The sequence below is a fragment of the Podarcis muralis genome, chromosome 1 (assembly GCF_964188315.1).
Source record: "Podarcis muralis chromosome 1, rPodMur119.hap1.1, whole genome shotgun sequence".
Lineage (NCBI taxonomy): Eukaryota > Metazoa > Chordata > Lepidosauria > Squamata > Lacertidae > Podarcis > Podarcis muralis.
Genome location: NC_135655.1, coordinates 108,575,023 through 108,601,524, shown reverse-complemented (window position 1 = coordinate 108,601,524; position 26,502 = coordinate 108,575,023). Strand labels below are relative to the sequence as shown.

The 26,502-nt window shown below is 44.2% G+C and overlaps 1 protein-coding gene across 1 annotated transcript in view; it reads left to right on the top strand.

Moving 5' to 3' along the window:
- LOC114605827 (sodium channel protein type 1 subunit alpha) overlaps positions 1-26,502 on the top strand; it is a 110,646-nt gene that overhangs the window by 41,754 nt on the left and 42,390 nt on the right. Inside the window, exons 2-3 of the mRNA XM_077936927.1 lie at positions 17,662-17,977; positions 21,681-21,801. Coding sequence (XP_077793053.1) covers positions 17,714-17,977; positions 21,681-21,801 — 385 coding nt within the window. The 5' untranslated portion in view covers positions 17,662-17,713. The remainder of the gene's footprint in view (positions 1-17,661; positions 17,978-21,680; positions 21,802-26,502) is intronic.

Here is a 26,502-nt window from a genome sequence, read left to right as displayed (position 1 = left end):
CCTATTAAATAATTACTGTTTACAGTCTTATAGCGAATTATGAAACTATTTTTATAATTTTTATTTTATACTGCTCAATGTTTTTTGTGTTTGGTTTTTTTTGTTAGCTGCCTAGTAAGCTGTTGTAATGAGGCAGCCATATAAATGCAGTTAGAAAATTAATGAACAAATAAAATCCAAAAAGGGGTTTTCACAGGGAAAAGGAGCAGCTAGAGTTCCTAGCTCTCTGCCATTGTCTTGGAAGGACATATGTTCATAATTTCTCACCTGCTGCTATGCTGTAGTTGTGCCACTCAAAAATTCAAGCAGCACTATTATAATTTAAATTAGGATTAGCTGACACCAAGCACTGAACCATGTCTGCCTTGCTCCCTGGTGCAGAGTGACCAGAGCTGTCTCCCCTTTAAATGAGCAAATTAACTACCGTATTTTTCGCACGATTGGACGCACCGGACCATAGGACGCACCTAGTTTTTTGGGGGGGAAATAAAGGAAAAAAATTCCCCTTTATTTCCCCCCCAAAAGCAGGTCAGGGAAACCGAACCAGGTCGAGGAACAGCGGGATAGTGGCGCTGCGCCTCCCTGCTGTCCCCCGAGCTTGTGGGGCTGGCCGATGTCTGTCCGGCGGGCGGGGCGCTCTGCTTCAGGGCGCCCCACCCGCCAGGCAGCAGGCTGCTATCCGCAGCGTGGGGAGCCCTGTGGGGAACTCCTGCAAGGCTCCCCACTCTGCGGATGTATGCCTGGCGCGAGGGGCGCTCTGCTTCAGGGCGCCCCACCCGCCAGGCAGCAGGCTGCTATCCGCAGCATGGGGAGCCCTGTGGGGAACTCCTGCAAGGCTCCCCACGCTGCGGATGTGTTCCCGAAGCGCCTGGAGCTCTGCTTTCAGGGCGCCCGACGCTCCGGGAAGCAGGCTGCTATCCGCAGCCTAGACACGGCTAGCAGAGCGCTAATCCTGAAGCTTGGGGCGTGCGGAGCTCAGCGCGCCCCAAGCTTCTGGGCGCTAGCGGAGACCTTGCTGGCGCCCAGAAGCTTGGGGCGCGCTGAGCTCCGCACGCCCCAAGCTTCGGGATTAGCGCGGCGCTTCGCTAGCCCTGGGAGAGCCCCGCGACGTCGCAGGGCTCTCCCAGGGCTAGCAAGACCTTGCCGGCACCCAGAAGCTTGGGGCGCGCTGAGCTCCGCACGCCCCAAGCTTCGGGATTAGCGCGGTGCTTCGCTAGCCCTGGGAGAGCCCTGCGATGTCGCGGGGCTCTCCCAGGGCTAGCGGAGACCTTTCCGCCACCCAGAAGCTTGGGGCGCGCTGAGCTCCGCACGCCCCAAGCGTCGGGATTAATGCAGCGCTCCGCTAGCCGTGGGAGAGCTGGGTCTCCCACGGCTAGCGGATAGCTTCCTGAAGCCTGGAGAGCGAGAGGGGTCGGTGCGCACCGACCCCTCTCACTCTCCAGGCTTCAGCGAAAGCCTGCATTCGCTCCATAGGACGCACACACATTTTCCCTTGCTTTTTAGGAGGGAAAAAGTACGTCCTATGGTGCGAAAAATACGGTAATAGTGAGCTATATCAAAGCTATCAAACATTTCGCTCTTATACAAATAATACCTTCTTCACAGGTCAAATCTGTATCCAGGGCAGCTGTTTACCAGCTCCATCTGGTACGTAGGCTGAGACCCTATCTGCCTGCGGACTGTCTCGCCAGAGTGGTACATGCTCTGGTTATCTCCCGCTTGGACTACTGCAATGCGCTCTACGTGGGGCTACCTTTGAAGGTGACCCGGAAACTACAACTAATCCAGAATGCGGCAGCTAGACTGGTGACTGGGTGCGGCCGCCGAGACCATATAACACCGGTCTTGAAAGACCTACATTGGCTCCCAGTAAGTTTCCGAGCACAATTCAAAGTGTTGGTGCTGACCTTTAAAGCCCTAAACGGCCTTGGTCCAGTATATCTGAAGGAGCGTCTCCACCCCCATCGTTCTGCCCGGACACTGAGGTCCAGCTCCGAGGGCCTTCTGGCGGTTCCCTCACTACGAGAGGTCAAGTTACAGGGAACCAGGCAGAGGGCCTTCTCGGTAGTGGCGCCCGTCCTGTGGAACGCCCTCCCATCAGATGTCAAAGCGATAAACAACTACCTGACATTCAGAAGACATCTGAAGGCAGCCCTGTTCAGGGAAGTTTTTAATATGTGACATTTTAGTGTATTTTTTATCTTTGTTGGAAGCCACCCAGAGTGGCTGGGGAAACCCAGCCAGATGGGCGGGGTACAAATAATAAATTATTATTATTATTATTATCTTCAGAATTAAAAAAATTCAGAAACCACTAGCAAACACTTCCCAGGAACGCATATAACATTTTACAGACTTGAAAAAGCATACACTCCAACTTTTTCCATCCCAAATCTGGGACACCCACCACCACCATGTGGCGTCTGTCAATCCAGGACAACTGGCAGGTATGAATAAGGCATAATAGAAAGCTGGAGTGTGTTCCTCCGGCTTCATGGAAGTGTGTGGGTCTAGAGTCTTCTCCTAAAGCCAGAAAGTTCTGGAAATGTGAGGGCCTGAGAGTGTGGTTGTGGGAGGTAATTCTGAAGACTAGGCCCTAACCCTAAGAGTTAAGAGCCAGTGAGACTCTGGGACTCAGCTGCATTAGTAAAAACACACACACACACACACACACACACACACACACACATTTTAAATGCTTTATAACACTGTGACACCAGATGGCGCTATAGAGTTTGATCTTTCAGCAACGTGATTCCCCATTATGAGCTTCACAACACGTTTTCCTGAAACGATTTTTGGATGTGTCTAGATCCAGCCCTGGTATTGTTGCATCTCTGACTGATAAATAAAACCTCTGTTGTTCCCATAAACTGAATAAGTGGCACCTGGTTCCTGTTAGGCCCAGAAGGTGGAGGCAGAGCCAATGGCAAGCAGGCAGAGCCAGATAATTCTAATTTGGGCCTCATCTGCCTCCTTTCAGAATTCTACAAGGGCAGCACTGAAATTTAAGCAGAAGGAACCTGGTAGGCAGTGCTATCCTGTAGGCTGGTTTTACATCACAAGGCAGGCAGGCGGAGGCTGCCTGAGGCTGGTTGACATGGGCAGGGCAGTGTCCCATTGGGTATAATGTACCAGCCACCTCTCAGCTGGACCTCTCATTGCTGAGATGTAACTTGCCTGGTAGAACTAGTGGAGTAGCCCACAAACCTACATAAACAAAGGAGCTGTGGCACAATGCTCTCTGCCTTTGGCTCTGTCATCTGTTTTCCTTCCTGAGTTAGCCTCAGATTTAGAGGATGAGTTCGGAATAACACACTTTCACATTCTTGTCTACATAGAGACCTGTCATTCCTACAACTGTTTAGAGGCCTTTCAGTTACAGTGTAGCCGGATAAAACATCATTATCTTTGCTGACGAGACTGTGGTTTTATGTTTGTTACAATATATGCAAAAAATATTTAATCAGATAATGTGCTATCAACTTTCAGTTTTGAAAGAAATTTACTTAGTGGTCATCCTAGGATCTAGGGCCTAGCTCAGCAACTGGACACTTGGCTCTTAATTTATAGTCAAATATGATTATATATTAACTGTGTGGTCGTATTCATCCTTACTTGGAAGCAAGTGTCAAAAAGGACTTTCTCCCTAGTAAGCATGTCTAGCATTGCAGTCAAAGTAAGCTTAAGCATATCTGAGCTATATTTATGCACTTGCTGTTTCACATATGACTTAGCTTTAGGATTTTAGCCTAACTCAGGGGTTGGGAATGTGCGGCCCGTGGACCATTTTACCGGCCCACGAGCCGCCCGTTCGGCGAGTGTCTCCCCCGCCCCCCACACTGTGCTGAACAAGCGCGGCATGGGGACTTGTCGATCAGCGCTGGAAATCGAGTCTGCACACGTGCGTATATACCGGAAATTGCGTCTGCACATGTCCAGACGCTGAAAACCACTTTTGCGCAGGCACGTTTTTTGGAATCTGGGCATGCACAGAAGCAGTTTCCGGCATCGCGCTGCGCCAGTCCGACCCACGGACGATCTCCGTGGGTGTGATCCAGCCCATGGCCAGTAAACCTTGCCTACCGCTGGCCTAACTGAACAGCTGGATTTACTTCCTAGTAAACATGCACAGGTTTGCACGCTAAGGACTTTGACCAAATATGCCTATTAAAGACATCAGTGTCTTACCTTTTAACTTACACAAATGAAAATCAATTGTCAAGAAACTCGTCACATCACATTTACACATACAATGAAATTGACACATTAGGAAAATGTCATAAATTTCAGTGTTCCTGTTGTACTCTCTTACGGTTGTACAGCATGCATTGTAATCAGATACCGTAACCATGATGAGCTAAGCATTCTGCACCCAGCAGAGGCCCAGAACACAGGTGGCAACTCTGCTAAACAACCTTAGTCTCGAGGGGATGATTCCCTTTAATAATGATTAATTGCAGGATGTTTTCCAGCTCCTCACCTTTCATGTGTTTTGCAAGAGTCAGATTTATTTTTTGCTTTTCAAATTTAGAGGGGGGGGGAGTTTTTAAGGTAGGACAGCATCGGGGGCTCTACTAACTATTGCCGCCTCTCCTGGGTTTAGCATTCTAAGAATGCCTACATTTATTTTTTTACAGGATAGTTCAGAATTGTTGTACAACCACAACATGTGAGGTTCTTCAGTTTGAACTCTTCCTCCTCAGGTGACAGGGCAGACAGAATGTGGTACCAGATCATAAGGCCTACGGAACATAGGAAGCTGCCATATACCAAGTCAACTATTAGTCTGCCTAGCTAGATATTTTCTCTGTATTGTCTCCAAGGGCAATAACTGGCCCTTCTCAAAAGGCTTTGCTTTCCATATGCAGTTTGCATATGCAGACTTCATGTAAGGCAACATCATGAAGTTCTGACCACACACCAAGGAAAAGGACTGCAGGAAGCTGCCACTGGGTCATGCCCTTACAGTAGGGATGGGGAACCCGTAGCCCTCCAGATATCGCTGGACTCCAGTTCCAAACATCCTTGACCACTGGCCATTCTGGCTGGAGCTGATGGGAGTTGGAGTCCAACATCTGGCAGGCCACATCTTCCCCACCCCGTCTTAGACAGACTGTTGAAATACAGCTCTCCTCACCTTCTGTACTGATTCTCTAAACAACTGCTCTAAGAAGGCTTCCCCAGGGTTGGCAAAAAAAAGAGGGCACATTTACCGACTTCTACTGTTAAATATGGATTCTCTATGATGACTCTCATTTTACTAGGGTCCCCATACACCCAACATTGCTCAACAACTTTGCAAAAGTTTTGCAAAACAGAACAGAACAAAACTTTTTTTAAAAAAACCTTTAAAAAGCTCAATTTTGCCTCCCCCCCCCCCCAACAAAAACAAATAAAAAAGCTCAACAACTTTTGTGTTAGGATTTGGAAATATGGCAACCCTAATTTTACATACCCATGAAAAAGAGGACATGTCCTGGAAAGATAGGACACATGGCAACCCTATTAGAAGTGGGCAGGAGCTGTGAAGGTTTCACAGTAGAGTCATGCAGGCCATCAAATGTACTGCCCCCCCCCCCCTCTTCTGCTTCTTCAAATTTAGTGCTCTTCTAGTGGGCATGTAGGGACGTGGGTGGTGCTGTGGGTTAAACCAGAGAGACTAGGGCTTGCCGATCAGAAGGTCGGCGGTTTGAACCCCCACGACGGGGTGAGCTCCCGTTCCTCAGTCCCTGCTCCTGCCAACCTAGCAGTTCGAAAGCACACCAAGTGCAAGTAGATAAATAGGTACTGCTCCGGCGGGAAGGTAAACCACATTTCTGTGCGCTGCTCTGGTTCGCCAGAAGCGGCTTAGTCATGCTGCCCACATGACCTGGAAGCTGTACGCCGGCTCCCTCGGCCAATAAAGCGAGATGAGCGCTGCAACCCCAGAGTCAGTCATGACTGGACCTAATGGTCAGGGGTCCCTTTACCTTTTAGTGGGCATGTACTTTAAGACTGTAATATTTAGATCCATTTTTTATTTGAACCTTTCTTTTAAGGGAGATTTAAAGTACTTTCACTGTGCCTCCACTGGTTTTACCAGATCCTGCAAAGAAAACCTGCTGGCTTTAAAAGACAAGCTAAGGAAATGTAGTTTCATTTTTTGGTGCATAAACACATGTTAGAGAGATGACCTGACCTTCTCTAAGCTGAGTCCTCAAGTAGACAGCTCAGAAAACCTTTGCAAATTTTGCAAGTACTTCCAAGTGAACTTGCTGACTTTGGATCAGAGAGCTGCTGATGTCATGATAGGAGGCCATGGCAATCAGAAATGTTTTATATAATCTATCACATTTCCACAACTTGTATCAAAGGGATATGATACTACAGTGTTACATTCAATTGAATGATCTTTTAAAATGCTTTATTGTTGCCATTTTGTATGCTCTGATCCAGTAAAGGAAATTTACACACGCAGGTGCAGATGCATATTTACATGCACATCACAATGCACACATGAATCCCATTACCATATTGGCCTGAATATAAGCCTCCCTTTTCCCCCAAATTCCAACTGTGAAAAGTTAAAGTGCAGCTTAAATTTGCGACCCTACAAAAATGGGCTTCTATGATTCGCTGCTGAAACAGACATACAGTAAAACAGAATGGGTGTGAGTGCCTGCGGAATTTTAAAGGTGCGGCTTATATTTGGGTGCGATTTATATTTGGGCCAATATATTACGGTATATTGGTTAGATGCACCCTTGGGTGTCTATGGGGATGTGTATGCCTGCCCACAGATATTGGTTCTTAGGAGCAACTTGTTGTTGTTTAGTCGTTTAGTCGTGTCCGACTCTTCGTGACCCTATGGACCAGAGCACACCAGGCACTCCTGTCTTCCACTGCGTCCCGCAGTTTGGTCCAGCGTCATAACTTTTTTATGCCTGTTGTCTTTGTCCATGGAGTTTTCTTGGCAGGGATACTGGAGTGGCTTGCCGGTTCCTGCTCCAGGTGGATCACGTTTGGTCAAAACTCTCCACTATGACCTGTCCATCTTGGGTGGCCCTGCACGGCATAGCTCATAGCTTCTCTGAGTTATTCAAGCCCCTTCGCCACGGTAAGGCAGTGATCGATGAAGGGGAGGAGCAACTAGTTGCTCATATCTAGAACTGGATATGATACTGTTTTATTATTTTATTGTGAACTTCCTCAAGGACTGGGAGAGGCAAGTTACATGGCAGGAATGCAAACTCTTTTTTTTCCAAATCAGTGAAGCTGAAGGAGGAAGCTGCAATACTGCAGAACATTCCAACTGTGACTCTGACACTGTTTCAGAAACTAATCCTTCTTGTCTGAAGCAAAATTTTCTCCCCACATTGATCTACACAGATACCACTGCTTAGTGAATGGCATTTAAATCTTTGTGACTGACGCGAGACTACAGTATGGCTCTGCAGGAGTTTGGCTTGGGTTTGAGACAAAAAATATTTGGCATTTTTAATTCTTTTTTCCATTTCTTCACCATGGGAATACTAGCTAGAGCCCATCTCAGGTTGGCTTCTGATGTTATCTCTTACTTGCATGGTGGCTTCCAGCCCTTCAGTAGCACGTTAGAGAAATGATGTGTGGGCAGCATTCAGAAATAACACAGAGCATATCAGGGGGAATTAGAGGCCAATAATCCTGTGTCATAAAAAGCAATGTTGGGCACAATTCTCTACCACCTGCTTATGAAGAGGTGAAACTTGTATTTGAGAGGAGAGACATAAACCTAAGAATCCTGTCTGGTCCAAAGTAGAAAGAGCACCTTCCTTATTAAAGAAGTTGGAAAAATGTGGGGCAGGATGCAAACTTCCCCCTGTCCTTCAAGTGGACACCAGCTGTGGGAGGTCAGAATGGCTAGGGTTTTTTGTTTTTTTTAGTTAAGCAACATCATTGTTAGGTCACAATCCCCCATCTCTCTTTTATGAGTCAGACAGCATCAGCATGTGGTCACAATGACCAGCCTCGCTTTCTGAGGCACAGCTTAGTCAGTCAGCCTCTCTCCCTCTCATGTTAAAGCAGGCTGCAGTTTTGTGTATCAAGGCTCTTCTTTCCCCACTGAAGCAGGAAGAAGCGGTCTTTCTCTCACACAGGGGTGGTTAGCAGAAGTGTGTGGGCACAAGGGTGAAATGCGCAGCAGCAGGGAGGGCCTGTTCACGAGGCAGTCTGAGGCAGCCCCCTCAGGCAGTGGACTACAATGGGTGCCTCTGTGGGGTGAGCACACCCCTTCACCCCCAGAGAAGCAGTGGTGTTGATGGCCTCCAGATTCCAGTGAGATCTTACAGGAGATCCCACAAGATCTTGCCATAACCCAGAAATCTCAGCCATGTAACTCCAGTAAGCAAGGCTTCAGCAGGGGCTGTGGGGGGTGGGGCAGCACCTTCACATTTATCCTCAGGTGGCACAATTAGATGGGCCACCGTTGGGCAGCAGTATGTGGGCAGAGGAGCAGCAGATGAGATGAGAAGCGATGGCAGGCAGGCATTGGAAGTCTTCTAACTACAGTGAGTAATGCATGGTATCCTGGCACCAAATGAAGTAGAGATAATGGGGGGGGGGGCAAAGGAATGTTGGCTGCACTCCAGGTGCAGCAGGGGTGGCAGAACTCCCAAAAGAAAAGCTGCAGGCAGTTGGGCTTCTAACTTTCAGCGTGTGCTCCCTAAGCGGCAGACTAGGAAACGCACAGGTGGCATTTGCTACTTACAATCTATATGGAAATACGTTTTTAGCTAAGTTTTGGAAGGAAGCTATGCTCACCACTATACCACCAACGCCGTTTTTAGCTAAGTTTTGAAATACATCACTGCGTGTTCTCAGGACAGGGTGAGGTGCACATTTAAATAAATAGATTCTGTTTTCCATTGTTTTGGTGTAGGAACCGATGAGGTGAGTATAATGGTGAATGCAATTTTTTAAAAGGCCCTTTGTTTCGTTTTATGAATTTACTAAGCGATGTGCCCCAGCTCACTCTGTTCACCACCACCCCTACCATTCCTCCCAGATTAATTCCCCTTCCCATCCCATGCAACTACTAAGCTTGTTTTACACACACACACACACACACACACACACACACACACACACCTCATTTCTGAAGGCACTTTGCACTCCTGTTTCCACCTTCACCCCAATGCCTATGTCTCCTTTCCCTTCCTTTTGTGCAATGCCCCCTTGCACACCAACCCCCCCCCCAGGGCCAGATCCTGCATCCTACTCCTCCCACACATTTCAACTACTAAGCACCCTTTTCATCTTGTCCTATGCTTCAGATCCATTCAGGCCCCTGCTTTCAACCTCAAACCCATTACCAAACCCCCTACTTCCTCCTTTTTTGCCATCCCCTTTTCACATTCACTCCCTTTTTCCCCTCCATCCCCCCCCCCCCGACTTACTTTTCTCAACTCTCCCTTGCAGAAAGATCCTCCCCCATTTCCACCTCTTCTCCTATTTCCTCTTGCCAGCCCCCTTTGCATGCTCACACCATTATCACCTCCCTGTCCTTTTTACTACCTTCCCCTTTCTCCTTTTCCCAACTCTCCTTTGCACACAGGCCACCCCTATTTCCATGCTGCTGCCTCCTTCCCATTCTGCAGCCCCCTTTGCACACACAAACACACCATGCTGATGTATGTTGCTGTATCTTTAAGACAAATAGCCTCTTAAGAGCAAGCCTGTCAGTTCTCAATTAGAGAATGTCATGCTCAACTGATAAATGTTGTACATATATTTTAGTCACAAGCAAACACCCATGCAGTTTCTAAACTATGTGGAATCTGTAACTTCATGCTGAAGACAACACATGTTACCAGGAGTGAAATACATTGTGGGAAGGTACTAAGGAATATTTGAGGGCTCTGCATCCTGAGTATCTCTCACATGAAGCTTTACATGGGACTCTACATGGGGCTACCTTTGAAGGTGACCCGGAAACTACAACTAATCCAGAATGCGGCAGCTAGACTGGTGACTGGGAGCGGCTGCCGAGGCCACATAACACCAGTCTTGAAAGACATACATTGGCTCCCAGTATGTATCCAAGCACAATTCAAAGTGTTGGTGTTGACCTTTAAAGCCCTAAACGGCCTTGGTCCAGTATATCTGAAGGAGCGTCTCCACCCCCATCGTTCTGCCCGGACACTGAGGTCCAGCTCCGAGGGCCTTCTGGCGGTACCCTCATTGCGAGAAGCAAAACTACAGGGAACCAGGCAGAGGGGCTTCTCCGTAGTGGCCCCTGCCCTGTGGAACGCCCTCCCATCAGATGTCAAAGAGATAAACAACTACCTGACATTCGAAGACATCTTAAGGCAGCCCTGTTCAGGGAAGTTTTTAATGTGTGACATCTTAGTGTATTTTAGTGTTCTGCTGGAAGCCGCCCGGAGTGGCTGGGGAAACCCAGCCAGATGGGTGGGGTACAAATAAATTATTATTATTATTATTATTATTATTATTATTATTGTTATTATTATTATTATTATTATTATTATTATTATTATTATTATTAATTGATGAATGGAAGAGGGAGAAGTTTAAAACAACCATTTCCTCACTGTACTTAAACAATGGCAGAAGTCTGAGTAAAACTTAAGTGAAGGAACACTGAGGTGAAAATGTGGTTTTGAACAACAGCAGAGATTTGAGGAAAGCAAAGATGGAGGAGCACTGGTTTTTTAAAAAAAAAAACAAAAACAGTGAGAAATAGCAGAGACAGTACAATGCAGAAGCTAACACTCAGAAAGCTAACATTGAAAGCTTTTTCCAACTTCCTTCTCATTGTACTCGAACCCTGTTTTAAACTGCCCCTTGGGTCACCTGCTGCTGACTCTACTCAAACCTCTGCCATTGTTTTAAATCACCACTTTTCCTCTCAGCATTTCTCCACCCCTGCTTTATTCAACCTTCTGCTATTATTTAAAACCACCATTTCTCACTGTGTCACTCCATCACTGCTTTACTCAAACCTCTGTCATTGTTTGAAACTGCCATTTTCCTCTCAGTGTTTCTCCACCTCCACTTTACTCAAACTTCTGCTATTCAAAACAGCCACTTTTTTCCTTTCAGTGTTTCTCCCTTCTCACTGTACTCAAACTTCTCCCTCTTCCATTCCTCAGCTGCCTCAAGTGTGATAGATAAAGGATTCGGAGCCCACAAATGTTCCAATGTATGAAGGTATTTACTCAAACCTTTGCTGTTGTTTCAAACTGCCATTTCCCTCTCAGTTTGCAACCTTACATTTTTATGTATATAGGAAGATTTAATTCACTTCTGTCCTGCTCTTCAATTCCAAAGTGACTCAGAAAACAAGAAAAAAAACACACACAAAATATAATAATTATAGAATGGCAGAATGTTAAACCACCCAGATATAGAACCTTTATGAGCACCCGGGGCAAAACCTCTACCTAATTAAATAATATTAGCACTCTTCCCTGTTTATTTTGAAAGCTTTTCAAAACAGCAGCTTGTGTTTTCTTTCTGTTTTCCCTGATTTATCAACTTTTAGCCAAAAGCGAAAACCATAATATATAACACAGGGCAAGGGCATACAGAAGGATATAGAGTAAGGACTGCTTACTGTAACAGATTTCTGTTGCCCAAATACATCCTTGGTGATCAGCTTCAGACTGCAAGAGGAACTGAGTGTGTGAGGCAGAAAAACAACACTCTTTTCATAGATAAAGAGAGAGAGAAAACTGTATTTTAGTAATGTAATATTGTTATGTATACTGTCATGGTTTCAGATACATGTTGTCAGGGAACATCATTTAGGGTGCAATCCTACAGTCCCTGGGAAGGTATTCCAGGCACGATAGGTTATTGCAGACCTCCCTCTTCATGGGTGAAGGAAGTGGTCTGTCCTCAGAGACCTTGTTGCAGCCATCTATCCCTCCACTGCTATTGATGCTCTGATGGAAGCAGGCAGAAAAGGGCATATCATGGGTGAATCAAAGAAGGCTTTGTTCCCCTGACATACACCTGACAAGGGAAGGAAAATACATCAACCTTGAAGCTGGCATCCTATGCTAAATTTGCCGGGCATTGTTTCTTTAAACTAAGTCCTACATTAAAGGTGATTCTTAGCAGGCAAATACTTTCAAATCTGCAACTTTGGGCAGCTGGTATTCCATCAGGCTATACAGCAGGGGGAGAGAAGACAAGCAGGAAACATCTCATTGGCTCTGCTGAAGGGACAGCTCCCTTTGGCTTTTCTTCTTGAATTGTTTCTTTTCAAGCTGGTCGTTCTAAAAACTTTGGGATTTTAAGAACTGGTTTCTGAAATGGGTTTGTTTTCTTCTTCCCACATGATTCCCTTTTCATTTTGCATTCCGTCTTTCAGATTCTGAGCAGGCAGGGGCTGCCTTCTTTCTTTATGATTTTATATAAGCTGCTTTGGGAGCCTTTCCAGCTGGGTTAAAGATGCTTTAAATAAACAATAATAAATGAAACTATTGCCTGCAAAAAAAACCAAAACAAAAAAACCCCTAAATGGTCAAAGGGTATCTTTTTCAGTACCCATAATAAACACAACATGTTTTGGGTTCGTTGGCCATAACAGAGTGCAGGCAGCTTTTTCACAAAAGGGTGATCTCTGCCAGTAATTCTCAGGCTCTAGGGTCATCACTGGTGCACACCGTATGTCCTAGTTGTAAGGAAGAGGACTGTACTTGGCAGGTAATAACTGTTTAGATGCCAACTGTAGCTCAGGTTTTAGAGAGACTGGGTACCTTGTTGTGATGATCATTACTCTTGACACCAACAATGTTATGTGTTAATTGCTGGAAGTGAGGCGAAGGAACAGTGATGCGGAGCATTTCATTGCAGTTTATTGGAGGCAGAATTAAGTATATAAGAAATGTTGAGTAGAAGCTATGATGAGTTCAGTATTTCTGAGACAATACACGATAAATGTGCTTTCCCTCGTTATTACGTGCAAAGAGAAAATCTAGTTGTGATATTTAAATCGGGTCCTTTTCTTGCATTTCTACAACATGCAGGCAATATCCAAGCCATGCTCAGAATTAGACTCACTGAGATCAGTGGACGTAAATCTATTTCATAGGGGACTCAGCTACATTAGTAAAAATAAAACGTTATAAATGCGTTCTGACACCAGATGGTGGTCTGGAGCTGAAATAGGAACTCTATTAAATTTTCCATTGTTAGCTTTAAAATCGTTTTTCCCCAGAGCATTTTCAGAGTGTTTTTTATAGCTGTGTAGATGCAGCCAGGGTCTACTCTATTACTCCTATACGTGTGTGTGTGTGTGTGTGTGTGTGTGTGTGTGTGTGTGTGTTCACATGACCATATTTCCAAGCATACAACTGAATGAGTAAAAGAAGTAATGCTTGTTTAGGTGAACTGATCCTCTCTGCATTTAGTATTTAAGTGATACCATTAGTGCACATAGTAGTTTGTATAGTTACACAGGCATGAAAGAACTACCAAGCTAATACAGAGGGCCATGCTAAATGTGACATTAAATGTGTGACTGTGTTGAGTTTGCCTAGGCTGTTCCTTGTAAATAACAGCTGTGTGGAGGATGAAAGAAGATAATCAGTACTGGTATGACAGCACTCTTACCGATTTACCACAGTCCTGATGAAAATTTCCACCCACCAGCAAATCTGCATTTTACCCCTGAAAGGAAACTGCCCTTATCAGCAAAGGAAGCTTTCTTCCTGGGGCTGATAGCAGCTGTGGTGGGGTTACTTAAAATAATAATAATAATAATAATAATAATAATAATAATAATAATATCCTATCTAAGTTTAGCTCAGTCAGCAGGGGAAATAATGTTATCTTCTAGGTCAAGAGAGCTCACCGTCTGTAGTGTGTTGTCACTTTTCACACGGACACAATATGGGCAAATGAGGCCAGATTCTCCATTAAATGCCAAGACCCCGTGACCCTCCAGTTCCCAGAGTGACTAGCCAGACAAGACAGCAGCATATAGTTTGGGAGTAAAATAGGCCACAACTTTTATTGGGTCTACTCTACATGTGAACAGTTATTCATAGGCATTGGGTAAGCCACATTATTCCACTCCAGCCCTCCTTCTGCAAGTGCATGTAAGGGTAAACCCAACTTGGGAGCCTATGACCTGCATCAAATAGGGGTACCCACCCACCCACCCACCCCACTCCACCCTCTGTAGTGTGCTGTGTGTAAACTCCCACTCCCCAGTCTTAGTGTTGGCACTTGTAACACAAGCACAATTGTGTGCGAATGAGGCCGGATTCTCTGTTCCAGGACTTTGAACATCTGCAACATCATCCTTCCTCCTCTCTCCCTTCCTTCTATACCTCCCTTTTGCACCATTCTCTGATGCTGTAGTATGAACAGAAGAAGCAAAGTGCTTCCTATAAGGACACTTCTTGGAACAATGGTCACAGCCAACCAAGAGTGCTGACCCATCCTTTTCATGCACCAATGGCTGCCAGGAACCTTGTATCATCACCAACAAAGGTTCCAAATTTTGAGTCATGCCTTCTTACTTTAAAAAAAAAATTTAAAATCTGTGTTAAGAGTTTTAGGGCAACCAATTCCGTCCTATTGTCAGTTTGTGTTTGTGAGTATCGAAGTAAACTGAATTCTTTTTAATAATGCTAACATGTAGTTTGATTTTTTTCAGCCAATACTGCTGATCATTTGGCCAATTGTAGCGGCATTTCTCTTCTATTACAAGTCCCTATTCCTCCCCCCCCCCAAAAAAAAGTATGCATTTGTATCAGTTTCTAAAATGATTGATAAATGTAACTGGGACATTGCAAAACTCCTAAACCAATTACGGTGGTACCTCGGGTTACAGACGCTTCAGGTTACAGACTCCGCTAACCCAGAAATAGTACCTTGGGTTAAGAACTTTGCTTCAGGATGAGAACAGAAATCATGCTCCGGTGGCGCGGCAGCAGCAGGAGGCCCCATTAGCTAAAGTGGTGCTTCAGGTTAAGAACAGTTTCAGGTTAAGTACGGACCTCCGGAACGAATTAAGTACTTAACCCCAGGTACCACTGTATACTATTACCGTCTCCATGTGAAAATTCAGGTAGTCTTGTAATATATAGTGCTTACTGATTCCATCTGGCTTATACCGTATTTTTCGCCCTATAGGACGCACTTTTTCCCCTCCAAAAATAAAAGGGAAATGTGTGTGCGTCCTATGGGGCGAATGCAGGCTTTCGCTGAAGCTCCCGCCGGGCTTCCAAGGCTTGCGGATAGCAGCCTGTTCTGGGGGCTGGGGTCGGGGGAAGCTCGGGCTTCCCCCGCCCGGCGCCTGGGGAGGAAATAATTTTTTTTCTTTATTCCCCCCCCCCAAAAAAAATAAAAACTAAGTGCGCCCTATGGGCCGGTGCGTAAAATACGGTAATCCATCTGGAAAAGTTGGAATTGCTGTTTTAAGTGAACCACCCTTATATAGTCCTTTAAATGTCAATTCAGACGTTAAACCTGAAGTATATTGGGATTCATCTACTTATCAGACATGGTCAAAGGAGACCTTTGAAATTCAGGCTTTATTTACTTTGCATGTGCATTAAGGATCCATTAGCTGTTTTTGTTGTTTTTTGTTTTGCAGTGCTGGGATTTTCCTTTTGCCATTAAGCAAAAAGCAAAAAGCAAAAAAACCCAACCCTTTCCCCCCAACACTTGCAATAAAACAAAGATTTCCAGTGGTTTCCCTGCAGATCTATCTTCCTTCCTTCCTTCCTTCCTTTGTTTTGCAATTTGATTTCAAACAAAATGGTCACAACCAAAAGACAGTTTTCGACACCCCCTTCCCCCCCCCAAATCATTCTAATATCTCACTGGTTTATCTACTTGGAAGTTCTATGTCTTTTTCATTGAACATTCCAACAATTTCTTTTTTTTTCTTTCTCTTTCTCTTACGCAATCGAAATTAGTTGTTACACTTTCTCCTCTCACTCCCTCTTTCCTGTTCTTTCTTCATCTCCTCTTTTCTCTCTTCCCTCCTTTCCCCTCTCCATAGATATCCCTGTCTCTCTCTCTGATCCTTCCCCATTCCTTTAAAATGAATCAGCACACGCTTCCACCCTTCTGATCCAGCATCGTGTCTCTGCTCTGCTCATACCTTCCACCTCCCCCTTTTCCTTTTGCACTCCTCTGCTCTTCTTCATCTCCCTCTTTTGCCCGAGTGTATTAGGTCTGGCACTAACGAGCAGGCCTTCTTCAAGGCATCCTGCCAATGGGTGGAGATTGCAGACGCTCTAGTCTCTCGGAGGAGGTGGGGGTGGGGAGGATGTGCTCTTCTCTGTCCAAATTCACATTTGAAAACCCAGCCTGCAAAAACCATAAAGAAAGAAAAATCACTCAGCAGCATAAAAGGTGCACCATAAGCAGTTTTCCTCAGCACTTGGTGTTTCCCCCCCACCCAACCTCCCTCTGTTGCCATGCTGATTTTTGGCTGCATACGGTATATTTGTGACACTGTTTCATCTCTTTCCGCTCTTAAGCATATTTCCAAAATATCAAATCCATTAAAAGGAATTAAGAGCATATGCTGCGGTTTCCAACTATAACAAGCATGTGTGCTCTCAGGAGTACTCGGCAAGAGCCACATACTGTAGAGGAAATGTGGTGTCTCCATCCCCAACCCCCCCAACCCCCAATCCCAAATATCTGCTGTATTTTTTCTGCCTGCATTTTGCAGAGGAGAATGCAAGGCAGGGTTTTGCTCTGACCTGATTCTGAAAATATCTTCACAGGATCAACCCAGCTGAAATCAAGTCACTGAATTAGACCCTTTTGTTAATTAACCAATGTGTTCCCCCTAGGATTCTGTAGCAGGGTAGCATTCTTATTTTTTGTAATTAATAAAATATTGTTTGCAGTAAAACGCTGTGCCCTCCAATAACACTTGCTTGGAGTTTTTTTGTGTGTTTTTTAAAAAAAAGATCAAATAGCTTTTAGAACGGCTCAGTGCTTTGTCTCAAGTAGCTGGCATATCAATAAGCTATTTTTAGGACACCAAACTATTGTGCATTGCTGCGGGGCAATCTCCATTCATTCCAGTGGGATTATATGAGAACCCTATGGTCAGGTCCCTGTGTCTTTTGACAGCTCCACAACAAGCAGAAATCCACAATTTCCCTGTCATTAGATCTGCATGCCGGGAAAAGCTTTATCCGATCGATTTCGATTGGTTATGCCACCCACCGAAATTGGGTTATTGGGTTGTTTTTGTTGTATTTTGATTCCGTATTTTGTGGTTTTTATATTCTGATGTTATCCTGTGAGCCGCCCTGAGACCTGCGGGTATATAGGGCAGTATATCAATTTAACAAAGGGTAATAAATAAATAATAATTAACGGTCCAGAAGTCCTGCCAGAGGAAAAACAGATACTGTTCTGAACCACAGGCAAATCTCACTGAAGGGAATGGAGTGTGCACAGCAGCAAGGCGGGTTGATGGGTTGTGTCTTGGAAATCCAAGGGCTCGTTCTTTTGAAAGTTCTTTTTAACAACGTAGTACTGTCGTTTGTTTGCATCAGAAAGAGTTGGTGGAGGAAGTGTTCCTTCCCTGCTTAATAATTTCTGTTCTTCATCTTTTCCTTCCTTCCTTCCTTCCTCCCTTCCTTCCTTCCTTCCTTCCTTCCTTCCCTCCCTGCCCATTTCCTTATGCAGTACTTCCTTATGCAGGAGAATAAATGGTAATTAAAATGAGCAGGATGAAAAGATGGAGCAGCCAGTGCTTGTACCACCAGGACCTGACAGCTTCCACTACTTCACTAGAGAGTCTCTTGCAGCTATTGAGCAACGCATTGCTGCAGAGAAGGCTAAGCAGTCCAAACAAGACCGTAAAGACGACGACGAAAATGGCCCAAAGCCCAGTAGTGACTTGGAGGCTGGAAAATCACTGCCATTTATTTATGGAGACATACCTCCTGGCATGGTGGCTACTCCCTTGGAAGACCTGGACCCATTTTATCTTAACCAAAAAGTGAGTGTTTCATATCAAGCATTTTACACTGTCCCTTTCCCTTTCCTTTTCCATTTCCTTGCAGTCAGGCACACAGGCCTACAATTTTCCCATGTGCCTTCCTGGGATCTCTGTTACTTGTGATCTTCCAGGTTTGAAAACCAGCATTTCTGGGTTAAGGACAATTGATTGCACTGCAAGGATGTTAATCATTTGCTCTCAATCTGTACATCAAAAATTATTCGTATTTCAACTCTGCTGGAAAATTATCTAGCAAAAAGCTGGCGGGAGACAACAGTGATCTCTCTCTCTCTCTCTCTCTCTCTCTCTCTCTCACACACACACACACACACACACACACACACACACACACACTGTTCCATAGACCAAATGACTGGTTATTAGCTTCTCATATTTTCTGAGACCATTGATTAGCTGGGTGGTTGAATTGTTTGCTGACAACAATTATTCTACAACTATCTATCTATCTATCTATCTATCTATCTATCTATCTATCTATCTATCATCTATCTATCTATTGTTGTTGTTTAGTCGTTTAGTCGTGTCCGACTCTTCGTGACCCCATGGACCAGAGCAAGCCAGGCACCTCTGTCCTCCACTACCTCCCGCAGTTTGGTCAAATCTATCTATCTATATCTATCTAAATAAATAAAAGCAGCAGTTTTTTTAAAAAACATACATCATAGCCTGGGTAGTGCATAATGGAGGTCTTGGTCTACCCAGATGACAAGACCTCTCTTTCAGTCTCACTGATCTGGTCCAAAGGGAAGCAGAGAAGTATTTTAGGCACCAGCTTGGCTGCTGCATGAGTTGCCAGAAGGAGGTGTACAAGGCACCATCCAACTGCCTTACGGACTCCGCTCCAGATTTGTGTAGGTTTTACTCCTTAGCCTTCTCTTCTCCCAAAGATATCCTGCAAGGCAGTGGAAGTTTAGGATCAGAGTTTTCCTTCTCCTAGATGGGCTACCTTCTCAGGTTGACAAGCTCCATCAGTCCCTCGTTTCCCTCTGCAGCACATGCAGAAACCACCTTCTTGACCATTGGACCCATAGTTAGTCTTGTCTGCTCAATCCTCTGGAGCCTGTATTCATCAGCCGTCCTCACCTGGTTTAGCCAGCCTGTCGAAGCCGTTTCCTGGGCTGTGGCCTCTGTCACATGTTGACAGTTTCTAGGAGCCACAGGTGAAAGCTGAGTGTGGGGTGGGGTGTGGGGTGTTAGGAGAGGTGTAGTACCTCTTGTGAGGTACACATCACGCTCCTTCCCTGGGTAGCTTGTCTAACTGAAATGAAGAAGAATATGCTCACTGAAACCAAAGGCAGCTTGGGCAGATGGTATGGTCAAATCACAGCAGTCAAAAAGATTCCTTGTGAGAAAATGGAATAATGTTAAGGATGTTCTGTGCATGGACATACAAAGCAGCTAGTTATGGGGGCCACACCTGATCTGTGGAATGCTGGCTTGCACATGGCACTTATTCTCTCATGACATTTTAAGGACATCCTACGGGGAAATGACACTTGTTTTGAAATAGTCAAACCGTACAAGTTAGGAAAACCAATACAATAAACTCGGCAATGGGTAATTGTTCATTGGTAGAATACTTACTGTGCTAACATAAGATCCCAGATTCGGTCCTAGGCATCTCAAGATAGGACTGGGAAGGACTGCCATCTAAAACCCCTAGTGAGTATAAGACACATTTGTTCCTTTGGTTAGTTATGAATTTCCTCACCTTTGCTGGTTGCATGTACACAGGAACAACAGCTGTGGCAAGGTATTCTCCTGAGTTAGTTATTCCATTGCTAATTACTGTTGTTAAATTGTCCAAGGACATTTTCACAGAGGAAACAAATTCTACCGGTTGGGAAGAAGCAAAACTTTTTAGAGGGGGTGATGGGCTTGTTTATCCCGCATACCTGTTTCTCCTCTTTGAAATTGGAAAGGGAAATTCCCAACTCAGCAAGATATGTTCATGTTATTATTACGATGAAGGTGCATATGCCTTCTCATGTTGATATGCAATATTGCATTTGACTCAAATGATGCACACATCAGCCTTTGAAGTACTGCAGTTTGGGGTTTCTTAAAAGCACTTTTGTAGACATTGCTTTGCAAGCGTCCATACCTGCATGCTCTGTAGACAGCGTGAGCAGCTGTTAAATCATTGCCAGATTTACACACAGAGGTTGGGGCTAGGGCACATTAGTTTCTTTGCTCCCTCCCCTTTTGATGCCCACGTCATGCCTTAAAAAAAAAAATCCTGCAAATTTATTGATGTGCCAGAAGTCTGCTCATAACTAATGCTCAGTTAGTTTTATTGTGCTGAGTGCATGCCCAGAGGCTTCCTTCTCTTGTACCAGGCAGGTGACTTGGTGACTACATTTCTCCTTGGGGACCAGCCACTTTAGGTTGTATCCCACTATTGACTACTCATTGTAGAGCCATTGAAATTAATGGTTCTGAACCATTTTTATTTGAATGAGTCTACCCTGAGTATGACTAACAGTGAACACAACCCTCTGTGTACATTCAGAGGCTTCCTTTCCTTGTACCATGCAGGCAACTCTAGCAAGGCACTCTAAGTATGCCCAGAGGCTGCTTGTCCTGGCACTTTGCATGGTGAATCACCAACTGTCGTTTCTGTTATATTGCAAAGCATTGTGCTATGGTATCCTCAGAATATCCCTGCCCTGGCACCAGGGAGACAGCAGACATCACATAGTTTTAGTTATCAAATGAAGAGTGAAAAAAAAAAAGGCACTTCAGGCTTCTGATATATCTGCTCCCTGTTACATCCAATAATTCCCCTGGAGTTGTTGTGGTTGATTTCTTAAAGCTATGTTTTGTTAAGGAGCAGCATGCAAAATGGGCAGTTCAAATCTGCACCAAACTGCCACCATAAGCAGTCAAATAATATGGTTCTTGGAGGGCAAAGTTTATAGTGACTGGAGCATTCAGTTGATTAAAGCTTTGGGATTTTGATAAACTGGGATGGTTGCTTAAAAAGTAATACATACTATAGCAAAAAGAGCCCTTTCCCAATTCATTTGAGCACTTGAGTACAGAGGAGAAAGAGTTAATGGCGGCTGTTTCTGCCCATCCTTTAAAAGAGCACAAACACTTAATGGAGGCTGTTTCTGCTCTTCTTCTAAGGAGTAAAAGAGTGAAACCCATGCAACTCTCCAAAGACTGAAACATCAGTATACTCGTGTACATGGGAGGGAAAATACTTGTTGTCTTCAAGTTTGTCCAGAATACCAAATGGCTTGGGTACCGGTACCTCTCAGGTTAATCTCTGAGGAAGTGTAGGGAGAGGGCTACATAGGTCCAGTTCAGCAACACCCTAAGACCCTCCCCAATAGAAGGTTCTCAGAGATGGCCTTCATGCACAAGGCAAGAGGTGCTTCAAAATGCGTTGTAAAATGTGAGCCAGCTATTAACTTTTCTACTGAAAGGCGTCTGAGTAGAACAAACGATATAACAACAATATGAAGAGGAAAATGCATCTGCGAAGGGCAACGAATACTCTTACATAGTAAATAATGTCCTGCTTATTAGGTAAGTTATAACAATACAGCATTTGACAGGAAAGGATGTGTTCACAGTGACTGGTTTTTTTAATCACTGGGGGAAATTAATAATGAAAGATGATTGTAGAAGTGCATGACTTTAAGTTGCTCTCACCTTTTCTTCTTTCTTCCAGACTTTTATAGTATTGAATAGAGGAAAGGCAATTTTCCGATTCAGTGCCACTCCTGCCCTATACATTTTAACTCCTTTCAACCCTATTAGAAAAATATCTATTAAGATTTTGGTACATTCATATCCTTTTCCAGTTGTTGTTTTTGAAACTGTTCACTTGTTTTCATAAGATAGCAATCAACAAATGTGTTCTTCCGTTTCCTCGTGACCATCCCTGTTTCTAATTTTATATGATTAGGTCTAAAATGAAAATGTTTCAAACTTGCTTAAAAAAATTCTCAAAAGACTTTCTGAAATCACCTTCCTACCCTGTCACAAATACCGATGGAATAGATTAGTTTAAAGCAAATAGAGCACACAGGTTATTCCATTCCTCTAGTTGGGTATCAAAGCTCTACTGTACATACGGTGCTCCCACAAATCTGATTAACACTGACCTCAATGACAGCTGTCATTGGAGCTTCTGCATGGGTAAGATGCATGTGCATTGAAAGGTATAAGGTAAAGGTAAAGGAGCCTTGAACGGTTAAGTCCAGTCAAAGGCGACTGGGGTGCAGCACTCATCTCGCTTTTCAGGCTGAGGGAGCCGACATTTGTCCACCGACAGCTTTCTGGGTCATGTGGCCAGTATGACTAAACTGCTTCTGGCGCAACGAACCACCGTGATGGAAACCAGAGCGCATGGAAACACCGTTTACTTTCCTGCCACAGCAGTACCTATTTATCTACTCGCACAGGTATGCTTTCAAACTGCTAGGTTGGTGGAAGCTGGGACAGAGCAACTGGATCTCACCCCGTCGCACGGATTCGAACCACTGACCTTCTGATTAGCAAGCCCAAGAGGCTCAGTGGTTTAGACCACAGTGCCCCCCACGTTACCATTTGTGTGTGGGGGTTTGTTTTGTTTCTGAAATAATTTTTATTTGATTTTACATGTATAAAATTATAAAAATAACACAACACATATCCACAATAAGAGATTCCTCGGAATCTCACCTTCCCCTCCATGGGTTCTGTTATTAAATCTTTTCTACTTCATCTTTTCCAGTACTCCATATTTTTTTATAACTTCTTTATCTCCATGATACCCGTTACATTGCAAGTGTTGTTGCAATCCTGCTAATGTTTTCATCTGTTTACAGTGGTCTCCAAGATAAATTATAAAAAATTTCCCATTCCTTATTAAAGTTTTGGTCTTCTTTGTTCCTGAGCTTTCTGGTCAGACTTGCCATTTCGGCAGCCACGTTACCTTTTGAACTTTTTATGTGCTATGTAATTGGAGTGAACTGCCATTCAGCTACTGTAGTATGACACCATTGATAAAATCCTTTAAAATGTTGTGTCCTTGGAACATGATCCTGGAAGATGCTAGTCTTACCATTTAAGGACCCAACTGCAAGCCCAATCAGAGGGGGAGCAGCCAGGTGGTTAGTGTTAATGCTGTGTCCAATGCTTTGTCAAAATAGAGAAGGAAGTTCAGCAGCAGCAGTATTTTTCTTAGGTCATGAAATGCTCTAAATGTATTACAGTGGTACCTCTGGTTGCGAACGGGATCCGTTCTGGAGGCCCGTTCGCAACATGACCAGAATGCAACCTGTGTCTGTGTGTGCGTGGGTCGCGATTTGCTGCTTCTGCACATGCGTGTGACGTCATTTTGCGCATCTGCGCATGCGTGAGCTGCGAAACCCGGAAGTAACCCATTCCAGTACTTCCGGGTCGCCACGGGACGCAATCTGAAAATGCTCAACCTGAAGCAAACGTAACATGAGGTATGACTGTACTTTGTTTACCTGGTATGGTTCATCAGTGACAAATCAGATGCACATATAACAGCCACCAATGGAAGACCTTCTTAAAGCTACAATCCTAATCATGTTTACCTAGGAGAAAGGCCCGCTGCACGCAATAGAACTTACATCTGAGCAAACATGCATAGGATTGTGTTGTAAGTCGGCTAAGACTAGCAGACGTTCTCTGCACAATAAACCATTGATTTAAAGTAGAGTTTCCTACAGATTGTAGAAATTTGTATCATTCGTTCTGCACTACTGTAAGCCTTTCAACTTTGGATAGAGGAAATCACCTGATGCAGTGCTGTGCTGTGCCAAAATCTTCTCCTGCGCTTCGAACATTCTCCACCAATTTTATGACAAAAGAAATTGAATTCCAAAATCAGAAAAGGGGGAGGATTTTGGGGGGAGAAATTCTCATGGGTTGGGTGGATGCAAGACATTTGTTGTACTTTCCCACCTTCCAAAATGGTCAAGAAGTGTTTGTGAGCGTCCTTCCTTTCACTTTACAAATCTCTCCAGTTGTTTGCATTCTCCAATAAGGATGGAGGAGAAATTCAACACAGTTCACATTTCAAGGTGAGTCTACCTAATCCACAATTTCTGAAATAATATGAGAACAAAAACACAGCCTTCCTTCAAATTCCAGTTTTCTGAATTTTGCAATGCAGTTCTCCAACCAAGTAGCACAAACAATCCCACCCTGGATTTTGTGGTTGTGTTTTTTGTAATTGCAAGTATTTATGTATTTATATATTTGCCAAATAGTTTTTATTAGTCTTCCAAATTTTAACCAATCAATACCAAATTACATCAAATTTAATACATTTTTCCAAAAAGTTGACTCTTCTTCCTAGCTGTGTCCCTATTTTCCCCAATTTACTGCTTTGTATTACAAATTTATATCCCAATTCACATTTCAACCCTTATATCTAATCTTAAATGTCACATTTTCCAATTTAATTCTTGTTCTTGCGTTCTTGTGTTCGCTTCAGGATGCGAACGGGGCTCTGGAACGGATCCCGTTCGCATCCAGAGGTACCACTGTATGCATCAGTGCTAGATTGCACCATTCTAATTCAAGAAGTCAACCAACATTACACTTTTTTTTTAGCCTCGCCAATTTCAGTGAGGAAAAGAAGTTAAACACTTGCTTCCTCCTTTTTGTAAACTCCTTGGCTGAATGATGTATAAAAGTTTGCTTTCGACTGGCTCAGAAAGTAAGCTCAACTGGTTGAGACTGTGCTTTTCCCGTTCTCATGGTTGACAAAACTCTACCTCAAAAAAATCCAGAATCAAATGATGCTTTGTAAGACCAATATATTACTTGTCTTGTGGTGTATCTTGCTGGTGAGGATCCATATTTTATTCACATATACCTCACTGTGCTGTTGGCTAATATGATAAAAAATGCAGCTAGGAAAAAAATGCAATTTAGTAGAGAAAATTAAGTTTGTAGAATGAAATATATTTGGTTTGGAAATTCAAAGTTTGTGGTGCCATCATGCGGTCATGTTTTATGTTGTGTATGGATAGATGCGGGTGGCGCTGTGGGTTAAACCACAGAGCCTAGGACTTGCCGATCAGAAGGTTGGTGGTTTGAATCCCCGTGATGGGGTGAGCTCCCGTTGCTCGGTCCCTGTTCCTGCCAACCTAGCAGTTCAAAAGCACGAAGTGCAAGTAGATAAATAGGTATCGCTTTGGCGGGAAGGTAAACGGTGTTTCCGTGCGCTGCTCTGGTTCGCCAGAAGCGGCTTAGCCATGCTGGCCACATGGCCCAGAAGCTGTATGCCAGCTCCCTCGGCCAATAAAGTGAGATGAGCGCTGCAACCCCAGAGTCGGCCATGACTGGACCTAATGGTCAGGGGTCCCTTAACCTTTACCTGTGGATAAACAATGAACTTTCAACATTGTAGTGCAGAGTCAAACTATGGAACTTGGTCCCCCAGGAGACACTGGTGGCTGCTAACTTGAGTGGCTTTCAGAGGATTAGACAGAGGAGAGGGCTATCGATGGCTACCAGTCATAATGACTATGTTCTGCCTCCATTGTTGGAAGCAGCAGTGCTTCTGAATACCAGCTGCTGAAAACCACGGGAGAGGAGAGTGCTCTTGCGCTCATGTTCTGTGTTAAGTTGTGGGTGAACATATCAGACGACACAGCGATTCTTCAAACAGCTCTTGTTTATTCACAGGCCAGAACAGAACTGAACTGAAGGGCTCAGTCAGCCTGCTTATATAGAGCTCCAGTACAATGCTACTGTAACAACTTTCTAAAACTATCCAATCACTGAACATCACTTTCGATCCCTTATTTGCATATCTATCTACAGTATCCCCCTGCTGGCCCAGGGTGAGAACTTCAGTACATAACATTCTGCTTCCTAGTTTCCCACAGGCATCTGGTTGGCCACTGTGAGAACAGGGTGCTGGATTCGATGGCCCATTGGCCTGATCCAGCAGGCTATTTTTTTGTTCTTAGGTTTTTATTAATTAAAGATGGATTGTTATTTTTTAGCTTGAGCCAGAAGAAATCTGACCCTAAGTCAACATGGCGCCTTACTGAAGTCATTGCACTCCAGTTCCCATCATTCCCTGCCAGCATGGCCAATGGTCAGGGATGATGGGAACTGGAGTTCAGCAACATCCAGAGGGCATCCCATTGGCTACCCATGTTGTATGCAAATACTCTTCTATTTTTGGCACACCCTATCCAGTTTGTGACTTTCAGCATCTACATTCATTTTGCTGGAACTTGAAGTTCAATGGATAGAACCAGTTTTGCACAGCAGCTGCATGTATATCACAGCTTTCCCTTTTAAAATACTTTGCTATTAACATCCCGTATTGAGTACACTTGTTTTCTTACTATTTGAAAGCTCTACTGGGGTCATTCTATATATTTTCATATTCACCTAAGCTATTGGAATTTTCACTACATCTGCGACCGTTTAGTGATTGTGCTACTTGCAATATTTTTTAATTAAAACAAAAACAAATTTGCAGAGGCCTCAGTTTCTGCTGTGGCTGCCTG